Source organism: Aethalodelphis obliquidens, unplaced genomic scaffold, assembly GCF_003676395.1.
Source record: "Aethalodelphis obliquidens isolate GAN/ISIS:26980383/991018 unplaced genomic scaffold, ASM367639v1 scaffold25, whole genome shotgun sequence".
Classification (NCBI taxonomy): Eukaryota; Metazoa; Chordata; class Mammalia; order Artiodactyla; family Delphinidae; genus Aethalodelphis; species Aethalodelphis obliquidens.
The window spans coordinates 9595077-9616233 of NW_020837969.1; the positions used below are offsets into that span (position 1 = coordinate 9595077).

At 42.3% G+C, this 21157-nt stretch overlaps 1 protein-coding gene across 1 annotated transcript in view; it reads left to right on the forward strand.

The window, feature by feature from the left end:
* CSMD1 (CUB and Sushi multiple domains 1) overlaps nucleotides 1–21157 on the forward strand; it is a 1488158-nt gene that overhangs the window by 1451922 nt on the left and 15079 nt on the right. Inside the window, exons 56-65 of the mRNA XM_027123007.1 lie at nucleotides 1728–1916; nucleotides 4562–4735; nucleotides 5529–5711; nucleotides 12011–12187; nucleotides 12815–12994; nucleotides 15246–15419; nucleotides 15708–15881; nucleotides 17572–17645; nucleotides 18686–18797; nucleotides 20593–20772. Coding sequence (XP_026978808.1) covers nucleotides 1728–1916; nucleotides 4562–4735; nucleotides 5529–5711; nucleotides 12011–12187; nucleotides 12815–12994; nucleotides 15246–15419; nucleotides 15708–15881; nucleotides 17572–17645; nucleotides 18686–18797; nucleotides 20593–20772 — 1617 coding nt within the window. The remainder of the gene's footprint in view (nucleotides 1–1727; nucleotides 1917–4561; nucleotides 4736–5528; nucleotides 5712–12010; nucleotides 12188–12814; nucleotides 12995–15245; nucleotides 15420–15707; nucleotides 15882–17571; nucleotides 17646–18685; nucleotides 18798–20592; nucleotides 20773–21157) is intronic.

Consider the following 21157-nt stretch of genomic DNA (forward strand, 5'->3'; position numbering starts at 1 on the left):
CTCCTCCCGACATGGTGGGGCTCAGAGAGCCCTGCTCTCCTGGGCCGGCCAAGGGGGGATGCAGGCGGACCTCACCGTTGCCGGAGCGATAACTGCTTCTCTTCCCGCTCTCTTCTTGCCTCCAGCCCCACCCTTCTCTTGACCCCAAACACATACTGGCTCTTGCTTTGTGCACTTCGTCTTTCTCACCCACCGCACAATCAGGCTGCGTTCAGGAAAGCTGGGCCCGAATATAAGACTATGAATCAAAGGAAGGAGGAGCCCGGTGGGGCGTGCGGAGTCCCAGGGCGCATGAGGCATGGGCCGGGCGCCCTGGCGCAGGAAGGCTCGGCACCTCCACGTGGGTCGCCTAAGCGGTGTCCTTTCCTCTCACTGCAGAGAGTCTGCTGTGGTTTGGGGACCGTCCTCTAAGCACGATGTAAGCTCAAACTCGACACCATAGCGTCTTTGGCCTTCGGGCCAAGGCAACACCTTCCTGCTTTTGAAGGTCAGACACAAGGGGGCTGTTTCTGTCTCCTGGGCTTGACATGCAACTCTAAGTGCCCAATGGGCCGATGCAGGCGTTTTTCAGGTCATAAAAATAATCGTGCAAGTCAGTGACACTTTTTCCAAATAGCTAATGCCTGCTATTGTGGTGGGTTTGGTGACAATTTTATTGCAGGTGCAATGCCCTGTGGAGCCTTCAAAATACTTGCCGGGGCTCCGTAAACGTGTTTGCTTGACTCGAAAGAACCTGTCTTTCTTCTATCAACTCAGGATTGGTTTCAGAAGGATAGGATATTATTCTGCAGCGCTGAAAGGGACCCTTGTCCGCCTCTGATCCGCCCACCCCGTCGTCCTGGGGACAGAGAGAAATCAGCGTGCAGACGGGCAGGGTTTGCCTTTGGCCGCTGGGACACCGAGTGCAGTGGCTGCCTGGGAACTTGTCATGCTACCGGCTTCTGAGCCAGAAATATCTGGAGAGAGCACGGCTCCCCAGCAGCTGTCCCATTCAGCGGTGGGCGGGTCAGAGAGAGAGAATTGGGGCTCTTTCTTTCCTCTGCACCTGCGAAAGCACGTGGCTGGTTCCCTCCCAGATGCCAGCCGGCACTCAGGCTCAGAGAGTGTCATTCAGATGAACCAGGCCCATCCCACTGTCGCTGCCGGAGCTGTTTCTACAGGGGAAGAAGCTTAAATCAGAGGCTGCCTTAATTTACACTTCTATTAAGTGTTGATAGAGGAGTTGTCATTTTTGTCTGCCTTAGACACATAACAGAAATGACTTAGGCACGTATTGAAGCATTAGCGCATGTCATGGTGGGGTGGGAATTAATTACTGTGTCCCAGGCTGTCCTGAAGTACCACAGTCGCATACAAATATGTAGACTAACTTCAGCCGTTTCTATTTTAACATTTTCATAACATAAAAACCTAACCAGGGAAACGAATTTTAGACCTTACATTGAAGAAGCCTATTATTAGGAAACAGTTAAAGACCGTCAGCCTCGTGTTGTTAAAGGTGCTATACTAGCCGATATATTGCTTGACATTTTTTGAAGCACAAGGGCCCAAAGCAGGAAGTGGGATTCGTCAAGGGTACAGGATTTCACAAACTTTGGCTGTCATGCTGTCGTCCTACCAACTTTCTAAAACCACGAGGAGGAGTTTGCCTTCTCTGCCCGTCTGTCTGTTTTGTTTATGAACGTATAGCTGCATTTGAATAATGTGCACCGCGCTTTCCTTTGCAGTGGTGAACTGCTCGGATCCAGGCTTTGTGGAAAATGCCGTTCGTCACGAGCAACAGAATTTCCCCGAGAGTTTTGAATATGGAATGAGTGTCGTCTATCACTGCAAGAAGGGATTTTACTTGCTGGGATCTTCTGCCTTAACCTGTATGGCAAATGGCTTATGGGATCGCTCTTTGCCTAAGTGTTTGGGTAAGTGAGGGTCCTTTTGGCCACAGAGCACCACCAACAGAACACAGTTTTTTTCAAGTATTCAAAACGGTACTGATTTTTAATTCTCTCTACCCACCCCCATCACAAATCATATTTGTTATTATGACAACTTTATAGGTTGGCCAGAAATCACCAAATGCAGCTCACACTAGTTTCGCGGGAAGAAAGGGGCGGGGGTGCTGGCCTGCTCGCAAAGCTGGCCCCAGAGGGAGACGGACCCGGCTCGCGGGCTCCGCCTGGACCGGGCTGTCTCTGTGTCTGCTGTTGCTGCGTGTCTCCTGCTTCGGGCCAGCAGGGAGGCTAATCCACCAGTTCAAACGGGCACCAGTGGCCTCCAGACGGCGCCTCTCTCAACACCCCGAATCTCTCAACACCATGCATCTGTCTGGACCCAGGTTCAGAAATACTGGCAAGAGGCTATAAACGGAGTCTCCATCTATTGACCTAGTGTCTGTGGCCGGAAGGGTGGTGCTCTCTGAGGGGCCTGATCTGGGTCTCATCAGCGCTTCTGGTACAGTCCGATGTGAACATGATAAAAAAGATAGTGTCCTGGTCGTAACTTCCTCCCGACCCATAGGTTTAAACAAGAGGAGGGCAGATTGCCGTGAAGAACGGGGTGCTCAGGACAGACAAGATAGGCCGCCGCTATAGCTCCCCTCCAAACACTATTAACAGTACATTTTAGACTATACAGGTTCACAAGGACACTTTCTTTTTTACCCAAATAGCTATAGTGTTAGTTTCTTTCACTTGAAAAATCATATTGTCCTTTAGCTCAGAGAGAATTTTCTTGTTAAAACATAGTCTGAAAATGAAGGAAAAGGAGTCACTCTCCTTGGCCTTTTAAAAATCAGTCAGAAATAAAACAAAACAATCCTTATCTTTTTAGTATTCATTTTGTGTGGGTAGAAAAAATAGGAAATGACAATCACATTATAAATGGAACTTACTGGAAAAAGTGATAATCCCTTTCACCTGTGACAATTACGGCGTTTCCAGTACATTTTCAGAGTGGATTGGTGCCGGAGACTTTTTTCCTGCAAGTCAGGGTCCCACAAAGCCCTTTCAGTCTACCCGGAAACCTGTCTCAAATTCTAACTGTAACAAAACAACGAATTCCTACAGAGAAAGAGAGCGATGACTTTCAAAAACAAACGTACAGGCTTACATGACAAAACACACCTGTAAATGTATTACTACCCTCATCAAGCTTTATGTTTTCTGGTTTTCTGTGCCTTCACACATGGGAATTTTTCAGAGAAATTAGTTTTGTTTGTTTTTCTCCCCAAAGATGTCTCTTGCATCTTCCCTGGTGTCTGTGAGACTTGTATTGGTTGTTACAATGATGCCAGCGTGCTCCAACCTCCAGGAACCAGGTTTTAACTGATCTCATTTTCCAAGGGGCGACTTCCCACCACTTGCGGTCATTAACCGCTGGAATTACCGTGAATTTGGGAATACACGCTCGCAGAGGAGGTTTTGTTTTCACGTGCTCTTCAGCAGCTAACCTCCATCTCTATTTGTGCTGTTACACTGTTGCACTGATTTTTTTCTTTTATTTCACCTGGAACTGATCATTTACCAACAATTTCACTGATTCAGCTCTAGTTACCTTCTTTTTAGGACTCCGTAGGTACACTCCTCTTGTCCAGTGAGTGGATGTCAGTGTAAGACAGTCTCAGGGGAGGGCTTATGTGACTCAGGGGGTGGCTGATGCCTTCCAACCTTTCTAACCTGCCCCTCTGGCTGGCATCACTTGGGGGTTGTCAGTGACCGAATGCAGCCCCTCGAGGATGTTAAACCAGCAGAGCCTTTGAATACTCTTTGGCATCATCAGCCCAGGTAGCTGTTTGTACGTGGCATAAAATTTGCCCATGGCTAACCCTAATTTTGGACTTTATAGAAAGGGAGAGATATGTCTTTACCATCCTATGGTAATTGGATTCTAGAATTTTCCTTCTTGAGGGATAATTATGATTAGATGATGGGCCTGATTTCGTGTAATTATAAAGAAATGAGTGGACTACTTGAGGAAAATATTAATCAGTAATTTATTATTTTTTTTTTCCTTAAACATTTTAGATTGCCACCTATTCAAAGAAAAATTGTTAGATGGTCTCTCTAGACATGGGAACTGGAAGAGGAAGCAGATTTGACCGAGTTTTGTCCCCAAGCAAAGCATGATTGTCATACTAACTGGAGAAATAATGGAAATAGTCTTGGTGAATCTATGTTAGTTTCTAACAATTTGTGTAACACTGCTTGTTTAGGATACAGTTAAGGGCAGATGGAAAAAATTTAGGTAGAGTGACTTTCTTTTTTGAAAACCTAAATATCAGTTTCTACCTTAAGCAAAGCTATCTTAACCTAATAAAAAAAAACAAACAAAAACTTCATTGACAGACCCTTTCGTGGACTTCAGTAACGTGACTATTCAGGGTAGGGGGAGGGTTGTCTGGAAATGGGCATTTCTTATCCACAGGGCACTGCAGCGGTGTGCAGTGTATCTGGGTGTTTTTTGTTAATAGGTGATGATTGTATGAGTCTCTAAGGGACATTGACCAACACAAAGCAGCTTAACAGGAACAATGTACTCATTGATCTGATTTGATTTTTTTCTTAAGTTATTTCGTGTGGACACCCAGGGGTCCCTGCCAACGCCATCCTAACTGGAGACCTGTTTACATCTGGGGCCGTGGTTCACTACTCATGCCAAGGGAGACGAAGTCTCGTAGGCAACAGCAGCAGGACTTGCCAGGAGGACAGTCACTGGAGCGGAGCCCTGCCCCACTGCACAGGTGGGCATGACGCAGTCAGCTCTTCATTCCAGGTATTGGGTAGTGATGCCACTCTCTGAAGTCGGTATTACTCCGTTCCAGCCAAGTGCGCCTTTATGACGTAGCGTCAGCGTCGTCTTCATCTTCCTTCCCTTTGAACACTATCGCGACACATTTTCCTCTGCAGGAGTCTCCCTAGTGCCTGAGTAGGAAGCTTGCTCACCTTGATTCAGTTTGCCCCTGTTTTCCCCTCCTTTTCTGTGCTTCCTCTCAGTTCTTCCACATCTTTCCTGTCTCTGTCATCAATTGTTAAATCAATCCTGTTTGGAAAAAATATCAACTTAATTCTTCCGTGAATATTTCATAATAAACAACATATATAAACATAATAAACAAAATAAACATAATCAGCAGATCGACACAGTGTAGAAACATCAAACCTCTCATTTGATTTTTTTCGTTCCCAACACACCTTCACCCCCATCTCCTCGTCAGCATCCTCACCAGCATTTCCAACGAGCAATTCCTGCATTTACCATCCCCAGTATTTTATTTCTTCTAAAGAATATCAATTATTATACAACCATATTTTAATAAGCTATTTCGATTGTAGTTACACAGAAACGATTTCTTAGCGTCTTCCGTTTTTGTGCTGTAATAAAGAAAATCTCTCAGGAGATTTCCAGAATGCTGTATGACTGTAACTGTGTTTGATACACATTTACATAAAGTTTCATTCCCTTTAAACATAACAGCCCTGTTTTAAACGAGTCTAACAGCATTGAGTATTGCCATACGTGTTTGTGTTCCATAGGAAATAATCCTGGATTTTGCGGTGATCCAGGAACCCCAGCACATGGGTCTCGGCTTGGAGATGAGTTTAAGGCCAAGAGCCTTCTCCGCTTCTCCTGTGAAATGGGCTACCAGCTGCGGGGCTCGGCAGAGCGAACGTGTCTGCTCAACGGGTCATGGTCAGGACTGCAGCCCGTGTGCGAGGGTAAGTTCAAGCCTGAAAGTCAGCGTTTCAGGTTGAAACCAGGTAACTCGCTCTAAAATGACCAGTAACATTCCACAAAAATCCTACAGGTTTACACTATTTCTACAATTAACCTACTTACTCCCCAAACGTATAAGAGAATCATCAAAAAGCACAGCTGGTTATACGGAGGTACCTGACTGTTCAAAAGATCATACGACACTGTCCTCACCCTTTGGAAGTCCATGGTCTAAAGGAGGTGTCTGTCTTCTCCTGGTGACGTTCTCTGTGTGACTTTGCCGTGTTTTGTGGCTGCTGGTGGTGAGAGCTGAGGCGAAGGAGTTGTGAGTAGGGCAGAGTGAGTCGCTGCTGGGAGCTCCCTGCAGGCTGGAAGAGGCTTCTGTTCACACGTTCCTTCCAGGCTGTTGGTGGTCCTTGTTCAGGGCACTGTGTTGCAAAAGATTCTCGGGTTACTTTCCGTATAATATTTTGGAGTGAGTCTATTTTATTGTACTATTTAAGAGGCATGATAGGAAATGGTGGGAAGCCCCAGTAATAACAGTAAAATGCCACAGCTCTTTATAGCCACGATGTCATGTCTTGGCCATGCCTGTCTTAAGCACAGGTGAGCTGACATGTCATGAGTGTGTTCAGAGTCTAGAAAATAACTGAGTTAGAATTCGGACAGATAAGACTTTAACATTTGCACACAAACTTCTCAATGACTGAATTTTCAAGTCTAAAACAGTTACACAAATTAATTACCTATTTTTACATGTATGAAACACTTTCCATAGAATTTGATCAGCTTGAATAAACTCACACAATATCAACACCAGAAATATAGATCAAGTTCCCTTAATCTTTATTTTCCCTACTATGTCAACTCTCCTTGTACTGTCACTCATTTGATTATAGGTGTTATACAGATAAGTAGAATATAATATGCATGTATCTAATCTGACTATATTTTACATAGTTAACTGTATCATATGTAGTCTACATAATATAAAATGATATGTATGAATAAGCCAATCCTATGTATGCATGTGTGTGTATCCTCTCACTGAGAGTCAGAGATTATCCTGGTTGTTATAGTCAAAGACCTATCTATCTCTCTATAGAGATAAGTATACATGATAATCCAAGATAATGTTTGACTCCAAATTGCCTCTTGACAATCAAGTTAATGTAAATCTTAAGATTAGGCCCTAAAGAAGTTAAATCAAATATGACTAAGTAGTTGTGGGGAAATGTCATCTGCAGCTGTGATTTGCAGGGTGATTCCATTTCTATTGACTGCAGTATGCGACTATAAGTTAGTAGAACTTTTCTCACTCTCAGTTCCCTCCCCTGTTGTAGAAATTTGAATGTTAAAATTTGCATGAGAGCATGTCCTTCTCACCAAAACCAGAACATTTCATTTTCTGTTCTATAATATAGTACCTCAAAGTTACACATGACCTTCGTAACCTACAATTACACCCCATCTAACCTTTTCTCTATACCACACCTGTGAATTTTTGGTCCAGAAGTATTTGAACATTATGAAAATTAAATAAGATTTCCACGTCAATCCATGACATATTAAACGATAGTAGGCCCACCTTCTTATTGAGAACAACTATAAAACAACAAAATACATGAGACAATTACGTGAGTTATTAAACAACAGACAGGGCGTGACTGTGTTCCTTAGGAGAAAATAAATAAGGTAAGCTCCATAACCCCTCTGTCACTCTGTGCATTTTTCTTGCTGGGAAGCTGGGAAGCAGAACCCAGGTGGTACAGTGACTTGGTGAGGTGATGAGGTAGAAATTGTTTTAGGTTACTGAAATGGAATTTGCAGAAACGGGAATCCAGGAAGAGGGAGCTGACAATGGGAGGGCCCCAGAATTCTGTAGGCGTGTTCACAGGTGGCTCAGCTGAGGGCTGGGCCGACAAGCACGCGTGAGACTCAGTGATGCACAGACCTTCTTAGCGGAGAGCAGACCTGTGATAGTAGAAGTCATACCGTACTGAGAGACACTGTACACTCAGGATGCTTCTTGGAGGCCTAGAGAGCCCATACGTTGTGAATAGGTACCACCCCCTAAAATCAGGGGGACAGGCTGGAACTAAGAGCAAATCATGTTAGGACTCAGACTAACTAGCTCTCCGCTAACAGAATAAACCTGATGACAAGACCCAGAAGATCTATAACTACTTCAAAAGCCCACCAGAGCAAAGCCAACATCTTTTAAAGGAATGACATGCTCCATGCAGTAGTTCATTCACAATGTCCAGCATACAATAAACAGTTACTGCATCGGCACAACCCAGGACAATATGACCCACAGTCCAACCAACCAACCAACCAACCAACCAACTAAACAAACAATAGGGATAGAATCGGATCCTGAGATGACCCAAATGTTGAAAAACACAATAAGGATTTAAATAAGCTATTAAAAATATGTTCAAGACTTTACAGTAAATTGAATTGAAACAGGGAATCTCAACAGAGAAATGAAAATAATGAAAGAGAATCAAATGGAAACTCTGGAAATGAAAAGTACATTATCTGATAAAAAGTTTTCTGGATCAACTTAGCAGATGAAAAATGTCAGAAGGATCAGTTAACTTGCATACAGGTCAGTGAAAATTATCCAATCTGAAAAACAGAGGGAAAGAAGATGGAGAAGAAAAATCCCAGCACAATAATTTCCTATTGGATAATATCAAGCAGTTTAATGTACTTGTAATTGGGGTTCTAGAAGAGAAGGAGGGAATGGTGCAGAAAATTATTTGAAAAAATACTGGTTAAAAGTTAACCAAATTTGGTGGGGAAATATAGCTTCCAAGGCTCAACAAACCTCCCTTAGATACATTCTGTGCTATTAGGGATGGTCATTTACTTGAGACTATACATTCTATATTGGGTTTATCTCAAGCACTTTAGTTTATTGCAAATTTAAAAAGTGAAAAAATTAAAGTGGTTGAGAGTGAGTAATGTTTTCCATACAAATCTCACTTTGTTGCTGGGATATGACACTATGAGCTTTATTCCAGCAAAACATAAAGGAATTCATTTATTTGATTAGGAGAGCTTAATTGGACTTCATTTCATGATGTACTTAACTCAGACTATACAAAGTACTCTTTAAATAGCATTTAGTTTATCAAAAGTCAGAAATTCAAAGGGTTCCTATAAAATCCTTATAAACTTGGACCTTAAAATCTGTATACAGATAGAAGTTGAGTTACTAAAATGTTTCAGTACTAAAAATATTTCTCAGATATGCCCCACAAAACTGGCTACTTCCAAATTGCATTGTACAGCTATCATGGGAAGCTGCATAATTAATTAATAGTATGTGTTACACTCGCTAAAACAACAAATGATGGGTAGGATATATGACTAACTCCCCTTCCCACTCCCCCTCTCCACATGTAGAGGTCTTAAAATTTTTTGGAGAATCTGTTGCTTTATGTTTTTTCTCCCTTGTTATCGTAGGTCCGTATCTTTGGGGCACATATTCTTTTTTGTAGAAAATGGGGTTATCAGTGACTTTTTCATTGCCACAAAGGTTAGCCATGACCTGTATATTCAATCCCCTAACCGAGGTCACCTCCCTCCTGATACTTTACCTTCTCTGAATCTGTTAAAAACATTAGCTCCTGATGGATATTGCAATAAATTATAAAGAGGAGGAGTCATGCATCACAAAAGAAAAATGTTTTAAAAATTCTTCAACATCAAAGAACTTAAATTTATAATATATTTTCATCACTTTAAGCCATGTTTTCTTTTGTTAGCAACCTCATCTTTTAATCCCAGGCTCATTGACTTACTTTTCAAATGGATATATCTTACCAAGTTGCTTAAATATAACTACATCTTTAGGGTTAGTTGCATTAGGCAACTCTTAACCCTCTTTGCCACGAGATTATGATAAAGTTGACCTTTTATTCAGGTAATGGACTAAAATGGGATTGAAATGATAATGAAAATAACAATACTAGTACTACTACTAATCTACCAGATTGTTTACTAGGCGTTTTACACTTGGTATGTGTAATCTTACAACAACAGGGAGCAATTATCTTTCTTATACCCATTTTACAGTGAAGACACTACATGTTGAGAACTTGAATTGATCGCTAACATTTATTTAACTTGTATGATCAGAGAGTCAAACCTATAACTATTTGACTCAATTTAACAGCAATCTTCCTAATACAGCATGCTAAGTGAATGGTACTGATGTCTATGAACAATAAAGTGCATCTGGAATAAGTATAATGCTATTTTATTATAAATTGATAAAAAGAAAATAATCTTTTACCAAAAGGAATCACATTAACCAAATGTACTTTAAAAAAAGATGTATTTTAAAAGAAATTTTAACTTGTAATTTTAAAAGAAATCTTGTCTTCCTTCTAGTGACCCTACATTTAATCTCTTGTTTTGCTTTAGTGATATAGTCCCCGTATGTCTTACAACATTAAGACCTTGATGTAAAAACAGCTATGTTGACTCTGTTTTCTAACCCTCATTTTCATAGGCAAAGCCGTCAGTGAAAGTGTCCCTGTCAGGAAAAAAAAAGTTAACCATGAATTTGATTTTATAGGATACAGTGTTTGAGGGAACTTTATAAACATTAGGATGTCATTATTATGATGGACATTCTTTCACTGACAATATATTAAGTTGAATATGTTTTCAACAGTGACCTGCTTTAGTTTAGCATTAGTCCTTCACAGATCACTTTTGAAAACTGCTACATAGATTTTAATAGCAGATATGATTAGAATAAAATATAATGATATACCCAGGTGTCTTTTGTTATGAATTAGATCAATATAATTCTTTGCTCTGTCAGGCTTGCACTCATACATGTGTGCAGTAACTGTGCACAGGAAATGATGAATCAGTATTTTTTGAATGGATGAGGAATTGTCTTGAATAGGCCAACAGCTTGGATTTTTGCAGTGTGAAATTTTTATTTATGTCACAGCCATCAAAGAACTTTTGAGGTTTAGAGAATGTTAGATATCCTCTGCTTCAAGATTGATAACTATATCTCATCTCAAATGCCAACCAAGAAACTACTGAACAATGTGTGTTCGAAGGGATTGTAAGTCCAAAACCCAGACTCATCAGGGAAGAGGGTTATAATTGATTAGTTATGTCCGACGTGGGCACAGGCATAGAAGCACCAGCATGTGTGCTTTTTATTTGTCAAACAAGATCTAGGCCAACCTGAGAGTATGTGCATTTTTTAACATAATATGATAGGGAATTCCCTAAACTTCCATTATAGTGGCTTTTACTTTGCAATCTGTTTTCTTTCACATTTTTAGGAAGAGTGTGTCTTTATTCTCAAGGCTAGATTTGAAAGTGGAGCAATTAAGTAGGCAAGAGTATTTGCAAATACTTTGGTCATTCTCAGAAAAAGAACTCATGATACATTGTGGTTATTAAAATTCACATTCTTTGTATGTCTGCCTGTTGTGCATTATTGTGGGAGGCTAAGGAGGAAAAATAACCGTCTTTATGGTAAATGGGTTTAACTGAAAAAGGCAAAAAACCTGTTATGGATTAAAATCTTCACCTTGATACACACCCAGCAGCTGCTGAGTTTCCTTGTTCAGTGACGAAGGAATACACATGACAGATACTCAGAGTGTAGATCTGTTACACCGCCCAGCATTAGCTGAAGTCTTCATGCCTGTACATGGCATTGCAGTCGTCTGGAGAGAGATTTAAGGTGCAGCCATTCCGAAGCCGGTTAACACAGCTGCCCGTAGACTGGGGAACATTGAGGAGACCGTTTCACAGAACAGTTTAAGTGTAGTCATTCATATTTCTCAGGCCTCCCTTATTTTTTAAAATGAATTGTCCTGGAGATGTAAAATATGACCTGATTTGCCCAGGTTTTTTAACTCAGCTATTGCAAGAGGGAGACAATTCTGAGTCACTAGTATCATACAGACTCTCTAAAAGAGCATGATAATTTTACTGTTTGTTATAAACATGTTAAATCTCAGACTACCATGGTTTTGAATTGTCAGTGCTTTAACTCATCTTTTAATCTGTTTGGAAGTAATGCGTTTTAGAAAAGATGATACAAACATGTAGCTTGCACATTTGTAACTCATCCATAAGAGAATGGCATGAGTCTTAGAGTAAAATATGTGGGAAAAGTTTCCCATGGTTACGTGTCCTGTGATTTTTGGAATAAATGAGCAGTCTGCTACCCCGATGGCCTTTGGCCTCTCAGGTTCCTCACGTGGTGACGGGTCTCTCTGTACGGCCCGGTTTTGTTCCCTCACAGCCGTGTCCTGTGGGAACCCGGGGACGCCCACCCACGGCATGATCGTCAGCAGCGACGGCGTCCTGTTCTCCAGCTCCGTGGTCTACGCCTGCTGGGACGGCTACAGGACCTCGGGGCTGACCACGCGGCACTGCACCGCCAACGGGACCTGGACGGGTACAGCCCCCGACTGCACACGTGAGTGGCCTGCTGTCCTGGTGGGTCCAGGGCATCACAATGACATCTACCTGACAGAGAAAATAAATTGATTTTATAGTGTTGTACTGATTTTTTTAATCCATAGAGGATTATATCATATCATACATATGTTTGATATTATGGCCAGTTATTAAACACTTTTAGATTTTTCTTCACTTTCTTATTTATATGGTTGAAAGTGCTTTGCATGGCTGGTTGGGTTGGATATTGTAAAACTGAGGTCCAAGAAAGTCAAGGTTTGTTCTCTCTGTAGACCAGTTAGTCTAGGGAAACGGGACAGGTGCTTGGTTCTCTGATCTCAGCCTGTGCCTCTGTGCTTGACTCTGTGGTGTGACCCCTCATCACGCCTAACCCAGGACTGGACATGGGTGCCAGCTGTCACCCACACAGCCAACCACCAGTGGGATAGAAACGAGCGGTTCCAAACATGCAGCCTCCTGACCGCCGGCCAGTAAAACTGTCAAACAGAGAGAGGGGGGTATTGCTGTAATAACACACGCCTTAACCACTCTGAATAGCAGCTTAAGGAGAGTCACTTCAATAGAAACCAGGAACACGTCATTTCATGATAATGTGTTTCTCCGACTCTTTTTCTTCACTTACCAGTTATAAGCTGTGGAGATCCAGGTACGCCGGCAAATGGCCTCCAGTTTGGGACAGATTTCACCTTCAACAGTACGGTCAGCTACCAGTGCAACCCCGGCTACACCATGGAGCCTGCCACGTCCTCCACTATCCGCTGCACCAAAGACAGTGCGTGGGATCACAGCAAACCTACCTGCAAAGGTTTGTGGTTCTACTCACGCATATAGAAGTCTTTATTGAGTTATGTTTTATTTCATTTTGCAAGCCTCTTTGTAGACCTTCTATGTGCCAGGCATTCTTGTAAACTCATTCGCAAATATTAAGTCACTTCATTTTCTTAATACTTTAATCTCCACTTTACAGACGGGAGACTGACTCACAGAGGGTTTTAGTAAATGCTCAGGATCACAGATCAGGGCTTGGAGACATCAGGGTTCACTGGCAGTCACACTCCCTCTGGAGTCTGTGCTGTGAACCCCAGCTTTGCTCTCTTGGCCAACGTGGCCGTGTTAAGTCTGCGGCAGATACGATAGGGACTGTTACCACGGGGATGTAGAGTCAGGTCAGAGAGAGAAGCCAGTCATCAAATAAGGCAGAAGAGGGGCAGAGATTGTCAGTGCGTGATGTTCTGTGGGCTTTGGATGCGGAGACTAACGATGCCACATGGTGTGGAGATGGGATGGAAAGTTTTACGACTTGGACAGCAGACTTTCCAGGGAGAGCAGAGCGGGCGGAAGGTGTCTGCATGGCTTGAGGGAAGCAGGGGGGCAGGGGGGGACAGCTGTACCGGGGCTGGATTTGCACAGTTAGGGCTCTGCAGCAACACCAGAGGGAGCCTGCGGGGTCTTGTCAGCTGGGCCAGAGGGGACGGGAGAGGGGAGGGTATTAAAAAGGGGTGCCCGACTCTTCATTAGACGGCAGACAGATAAAAACCGTGAGTGGAGAGCTGGAGCAGCAGGAAGCCCTAGCGAGGAAGGCGCCGTGCTCAGAGGGCTCTGAAGGACAGGTAGTTTGTGTAGAGCTTGTTGTGAGGCTCAGGTGAGACCTCCGCACCCTGACGGCGGTGTTTCCAACCCTCCTGGCCTGGGCGGTTCTGGGCGCGCCCTGGTTTCCTCCTGCTGGAGGGTGAGGGCCCCTGTCTTCCACCCGTCTTTCCATCTGTAGTTATTAATACGATGCTGCTGTGGAGCAGGTGTTACGTGAATGTGTAGTGAAGCTCACACAGTCGTGTTGGGACTGTTGCAGCCACGTGAGCTTGTCGATAGCACTTGTCCATAGATTGTCAGGTCCCTGGGACTTCATATGTTTGTGTGGGTCTCTGTCCCTCTGTTGCGTTAATAATACTTCCCTGGCCAGCCAGGCCCTTGCAGAAGAGACCTCTCTCTCCACCTGAACTCTTCTCCCACTGGCCGCCCTCGTCCTCCCCTCCGTGGAACCATGTCACTCGTCACCGCTCCCACCCGGGGGCCTTGCCGCTTGACGTCGTCTGTCTAGAGACACATTCCCCCAATCTTCACATAGGGGTTCTCCAGAAATATTTGCTGAATAGACAGAGAGAAGGTTGAATGGCAAGAGAAGGGCCCATTTCCAGCTTCCGGCTGTGCATGAGTGGTTCTGGGTCTGTGTGTCTTTCTTGCGTGCGAATGCCCATGAGAAACTGCAGGTGAGAGAATTATAGGTGAGTCTTCCTTCCTGCTGCCTCCTGCTGCCTGGACTGTCACTGGCAAACCTCCTCCAATGTGAAAAGTCTAGGAGCGCTTGGATCTTCAGGGAAGCTTTTAGACAAGGCATCTTAGAATAACGGCTAGAGTGGGAACGGTGGACGCCAGCACCAGCTGGGGAGTCACTTGTGAGAACCGTGTTCTGGCCCGAAGCTCCTAGACTGTGATAAAACCCTGGCAAGTGGTTTCTTACAGAATCTTCTTCAACCATGCAGTCACTGGTTTTTAATTCTTCAGCAAATGGATCAACAGACTATGTCTTTTGGAAATTATATGCTATCTTTATATAAAGAAAAAAATACAGATAGAGGGAGAAATTCTTACCATCTGTATATATAAATTCAGAAGTCTGTACTCATGTCATGGGACCACGTTCTGACTGGATTTGTCTCTGGTAAACAACATAAAAAGACACAAATCGAACAGCAGTCTTTCTTTCTTTCTTGGTCTTATACATATTGAGACTGTTGTGTTTAATCCCACACTTGCTTTTACAGTGTGATATCTTTTGACTTTGCTTGGCTTTTATGGACTTGATCTAAATTAATGAAGAAATATTGGAGAAAAGTTTTATTATTTTGATTTACTTTCTCAATAATCTTCTATTAAAAAATGCAGCCCTTTGTAGATGTCATTTGCAACGCAGGTAAAATGAAAATGTTAGTCTTTGGTGCATTATGGTTGTGGTGGAAACTCTAGAATGTTGAATCCCATGTGTTCTCTGGAAACAGCTGTCATGTGTGGTCAACCTCCTCCAGTTCAGGATGGGAAAGTGGAAGGATCAGATTTACGCTGGGGCGCCAGTGTGAGCTACAGCTGCGCCCAGGGCTTCCAGCTCTCTCACCCCGCCATCCTCTCCTGCGAAGGCCGTGGTGTGTGGAAAGGAGAGGTCCCCCAATGCCTGCGTAAGTCCTCTGGGAGAACCGGCTCCCGGTCTCATTTGTAAATCACCAACATGCACACCCTCGGTTACAGTCTGAGGAAAAGAGCCTGCGTGATTTATAGCCACGTTACAATAGGTAAAAATTCCAGTTTGAGACTCCACTGCCCAAGGGCAGATTCTGTTCTTTTCATCATTTGTTGGTTTAATAGTGATACCTAGAGATTTAATGGAAACTAGTTAAACAAGTTTAGTAGGTTAAGCTAATCCAGGGACACAGAATGCGAACCGACGTCTCGGTTGTTTTCTACAGCTGTGTTCTGTGGAGACCCGGGCACGCCTGCTGAGGGACGACTCAGTGGGAAAAGCTTCACCTATAGATCTGAAGTCTTCTTCCAGTGCAGATCTCCCTTCATCCTGGTGGGGTCATCACGGAGAGTCTGCCAAGCGGATGGCACGTGGAGTGGCACACAGCCCACCTGCATCGGTACTGATGACATGACAGCCCTGAGGGGCTTGGGGATGAGGACATTTCATTTTAAAACTGGACCATTTGTGGGCACATAGATAACGTTCTTATAGGTAATGCTCTGCGTAGGCGCTAATCAGCTACACTGATGGGCAGCCTCTCTTAAATCGTGCCAACTGAGTTGGCAGTTCATGTTACGAGTCGTTTAAAAATTGCTCCCAGAGTCTGTTCTCTTACCCCAGTCCCTCTATCTCCTGCCCATCTCAACCAACAGCCACGTTCTCTAGGGGGAAGAGCGCTTTGCGGAAGCTGCCACTATTGCTGTGGCACCAGAGGGACACCTGAGCCTTTGCTTTCCTGTCCCCCTGTCCCCCACTAAACTGTCTGCACCGCTGGCCACGGTAGAGAGGGCTGCAGGGACACTCGTGCTCTGTTGACTTTCCAACATGAAAATGAAACTTCAAGTCAGAAGACACTCTGTATGTGACCTAACCCCTCATTTTTAGACCTAATCTCTGTCTCATGGAAAGGGTTCAGGTAGAAATTACAGTGGTCGAAAGTCACTCCATCAGCGGTACAGAGACCTGAATCCTCCATTCTCCACTCAGAGCCTCTTTTCCTCCTGCAGACTCAAGGTGATGGCCAGGGTCATTCTGCTCGCCCAGCTCTCCTGAGCACAAGACGCGTAGCAAGCAATTAATGATTTATATCCTTGGTTGTTTTCTAAGAAATTAAATCGTATCTGCTTAATACGGTTTTTTGAGTTTGCTCTTGTGGCACTTAAGAGGTACCAGGGGTACATTTTTGCACTGAAATCTAAAGATGTTTTAAAAAACACTTTTTACAAAAAATAGTCCTTTGTCATTACATTATTTACTCATGTGTATGTACATTTTTGTATATTAATTTATGAATGATTTTTTCAGGAAAAAATACATATTCAGGAACCAAAAAAAATACAGTGTTAGAAATAATTTCATTGAAGCACTGCCTTTTCTAGTTAATGTTTACTGCCACTTGGTTTAAACTATTGCTTTACTGTAGCTATTTCTGAAAAACTTAAAAAAAAATGTTTTTCTTCCCCTGACATGTTAGTTTCTCTTGAAAACATACTTTTTAAAAGAAGTTATCTATTTTGTTTTCCCACTAGCAGTGGAGAGCAGCCGTAGTAAAGCTGAAGTGCTCGCTGATGGCTGAAATACTACATTTTTTGGAAAATTATCAGTGTTGGTCTACTGTATGCTTCTGTTTCTAAGCATTAAGTATACTCCTCATTTTGAAATCTTGAAGAAAATTAATTCAGGACATTTGGAGTAATGTAATATATGGCCAAAGGAGATGGTAATTAATTAAATCCTTAAAAAATGATCATAATAGATAATTATTGAAGATAATATACTATTAACCAACCAATACATCAGTAGAGAAAAATTAAACCAGAGAATGGAAAAGAATGTGCTTATTCTGATATAGAAAATAATATACAGAGCACTTCAGAGTCTGCTAAAGCACTAAAAATTAATATCTAAAGAAAATATCTGGAAAAAAGGCAAAAAGAGCAATTTAATTTTAAACTTTTGTGCAAAACATCTGCACATTTGACAAAACACAATTTTCTGAATTTCATGAGACCTGTTAGTAAAAGTGTTAGAGTCCCGGTAATAACCATACCTGGTTCTCTAACTTTTGTTTTAATTGTGAATTTCAGATCCTGCTCACAACACCTGCCCGGACCCCGGTACCCCACAGTTTGGAATACAGAATAGCTCGAGAGGATACGAGGTTCTCCACTTTTACTTCACCATGTCTTTCTCTACACTGAAAGGAAACTGATACTTGAACATACGTGTGTCTTTATGTACTGTATTTGATCCAAGTTACATTTGCCCAAAGAAAATCCATTCAGAGAGGGTTTCTGCTTGTTATTTGAACTGCCAACACTGAGATAACTGTATGTATCTTATTTATACAGTGTTAACTGCTATATTAATTTCTATTTGAAAGCAGGCATATTTTTATATTTTTTGTCTGCTGAACTGACACAGCAAATCTCAAAGCAGGGTGACTTGCCACTGAAGAGCTACAAATAAAAAGACCCCATTTGGTGACCTGAGAGAATAGGTGAATAGTATTAAATTCTAGAGACAAAAACGGAAGAAGAAAATGTGTTCAGGCCCCATAGTCTAGGGTTCCTGTATGGTATCTCTTCTCTGTATGATCTCTCATAACTCTAAGAGTGGTTAGCATGCTCAATATTGAATATTTTCAATGTTCATTTGACCTTTTAAATAAAAAGTACATTAACACGAATATTGGAGAAATACCTAAAGATGGAAAGTAATGAAGCTTGAAATACAATGTTTCAACCATCTTAAGTAATCGAGTGACTTCAGGGGTCTCTGATCAGATGGCTTTGAAAGCCAGAGCTAAATATGCACACTCTGTTCATTTAGAATAAAAGCCCTTTTAATAATTTAGAATAATTTAGAATAAAAGTCCTTTTTCTTCAGCCACTTCTCCCTGTTTTTCCTGAAACTTAAAATGTTCTCGTTTGATTGGCCCTGATGCACACTGGCCCCTTCCTGATGGCCTTCACACACCCTGCCAAGGACGTAGGTTAAAGCCAGCACATTTTATACTGGGGCTCACATGTGGCCTTGAAGGCTCAGGTAACATCTTCTGGCATATAGACATGTAGGGCCAAATATATCGGAACACTGGAGTATACTGCACGTGTGTGTCGTTCTCACTGACTCACCATAAGAAACCCAAGTTTTGGTCCCCCCTGGTTTCAGCAGTTCCTCACTGGGTTTCCCATCCAGGTTGGAAGCATGGTGTTTTTCCGGTGCAGAAAAGGTTACCACGTTCAAGGTTCTACGACGCGAACTTGCCTGGCGAACCTGACGTGGAGCGGCATCCAGACAGAGTGCATCCGTAAGTGCGACCCCTGCTCGAGGTCGGCAGGGACCTGTCTACTCTCCAGCCGCTGGGGAGTGTTTTACCTGCCCGGGAGATAATGAGGAACTTATTTTTGTTTGTTTGTTTTCAGTTCCCTAAACTCCTGTTTCTCAAAATTGATCCCCTGGAACCAGCAGCAGCATCACCTGGGGTTCAGCTGAAATGCAAATCTTGAGCCAGATCCCATCCAGACCCGCGGGACCTGAGGCTCTGGGGGCCAGGGGAGGGTGGAGTGCAGAAGAGGGAGGGGTCCAGTCCGTAGCTCCCAGGCCCTCCAGGTGATACCGAGGCACTTAAGTCTGAGAAACTGCCCCAAACCAAAGATCAGTGGATAACATAGTTAACATTCACGGAGAGAAAACCTACTTGTGCTATTATTCTCCTAGTATGTTCATCTCAGGTTATTAGAGATCATGTGATACGTCAGCATATTAATAGAAATGTTTGAAGTGTTCCTTTCAGAGTCTATATATGAATCGATCATTCAAATAGTTACTTAGGACCAAATTTTATTCTGTGACTTAATCATGAGAATTAGGAGAAATGTTGTATGAATGATTAGTGATCAACTTTTCATCCTTTACCAATTTAGTGCAACGTAGTATCTCTTACTAGTAGACATAAAGACAAGTACGATGTTATACAAAAATCTTCTAATAGTATCTAAGGTGTGATTTTTGTGTATTTATATATCAGTATTATCAGATGTCTATTTATTTCAAAGGTATCATCTCTATTCTGAATCTCTACTCAAATTATATATGGGGATATTATATATAGAGATATTATATTGATACACACATGCACATCTATGTATGTATATACACATACGTGTGTGTGTTTGTGTGTGGAATAGGTCTTCATTACCTTGAAAGTTTGCTGAAGTGCAAAATATTAGGATACTTAAAATGATTGCATTCATGATTTTAATAATGTAAACTTATAATAATCGGCCAAGTCCTTTATTTGACACATAACTGTGCACTTTATAAAGAATAAGTTGAGATGTAAACATTACAACCTTATTTACTCATAAATGATATTTTTAAAGATAATAAGAATCTATATTTCAATTAATTTTCTAAACACACATCGAATTTTGAACAAAAGTAATTATTCATTTAACTGAGCAGTAAATTTTCTAGTTGCCGTTGGACAAAAATCAAAGCATATTTAAAAATACACTTTAATGTGTATGTGTTTAGTTTAAAGTACTGCTCTTTTAGTAAAATTTAACATATTATTTATATTAATAGTGTGTCAGAAGTGTTTATTTTATTTTATTTTTTAGAAGTGTTTATTTTAAAGCTATGATTTCTATTCTAAATTTCTACACATAATTACACACATATATGTAGAGAAGGAGATAGATAGAGAGATGATAGATATCGATAGATAGGTGGATAGATAGAGGGAGTGAGAGAGAAGGAGGAGGGCAAGCAGAGGGAGGGAGGGGAGGGCGGGAGAGAGAGAGAGGGAGCGGGAGAGGGAGAGGGAGTGGGAGAGGGAGGGAGAGAGAGAGAGAGAGAGAGAGAGAGAGAGAGGGAGAGAGAGAGAGAGAGGGAGAGAGAGAGAGAGAGCTGGCAAACACCAAGGCTTTGTTGTGCTGAAAGCTGCAGAGACCAGCATGTCGGTGATACGTACAGCTCCTGTATTCTCAGTTTTAAATGGTAAACTGATTTCATAGCCACTTCCAATTTTTTTGCTGTATTTCCTTAGACACATATGCTAAGGCTGCAGTGGACTACTAACGGATTGAATCCCGTTTCAGCTCACGCCTGCCGACAGCCTGAAACGCCAGCCCACGCGGACGTGAGGGCCATCGACCTGCCCACTTTCGGTTACACCTTAGTGTACACCTGCCATCCGGGATTCTTCCTCGCGGGTGGATCTGAGCACAGGACGTGTAAAGCGGACATGAAATGGACAGGGAAGTCACCTGTCTGTAAAAGTAAGTCACTGGTGAGATGTGAAAGTGGGTCCCTGCAGAGCAAGGATGAGTGTCAGTTGCCCATCAGGCTAGCGTCCAGGTTTAAGACCCACAAGAAATAGCATCTTGGAAGCAATGTCCGTCACCCCGACCAAATCCATGCTTAATGTGTGTGAGCTGTGTGTGTGCGAACATGTGTGTAGTCAGTGTTGGCTACAGTAGTGGCACAGACTAAGGAGATATGCAGATTTCATTATTTGCAAATCACATTTTAAGCCAAAGAGAAACACATTTTGAGTTAAAAGGAAAAATATACAGTATATTTTTGGAAAAGGTATTCTTTAATGAAAATGGGCAAATATCACCAAATATTGGTGAATGTATAAAATTAAGTCTTATTTTTGAG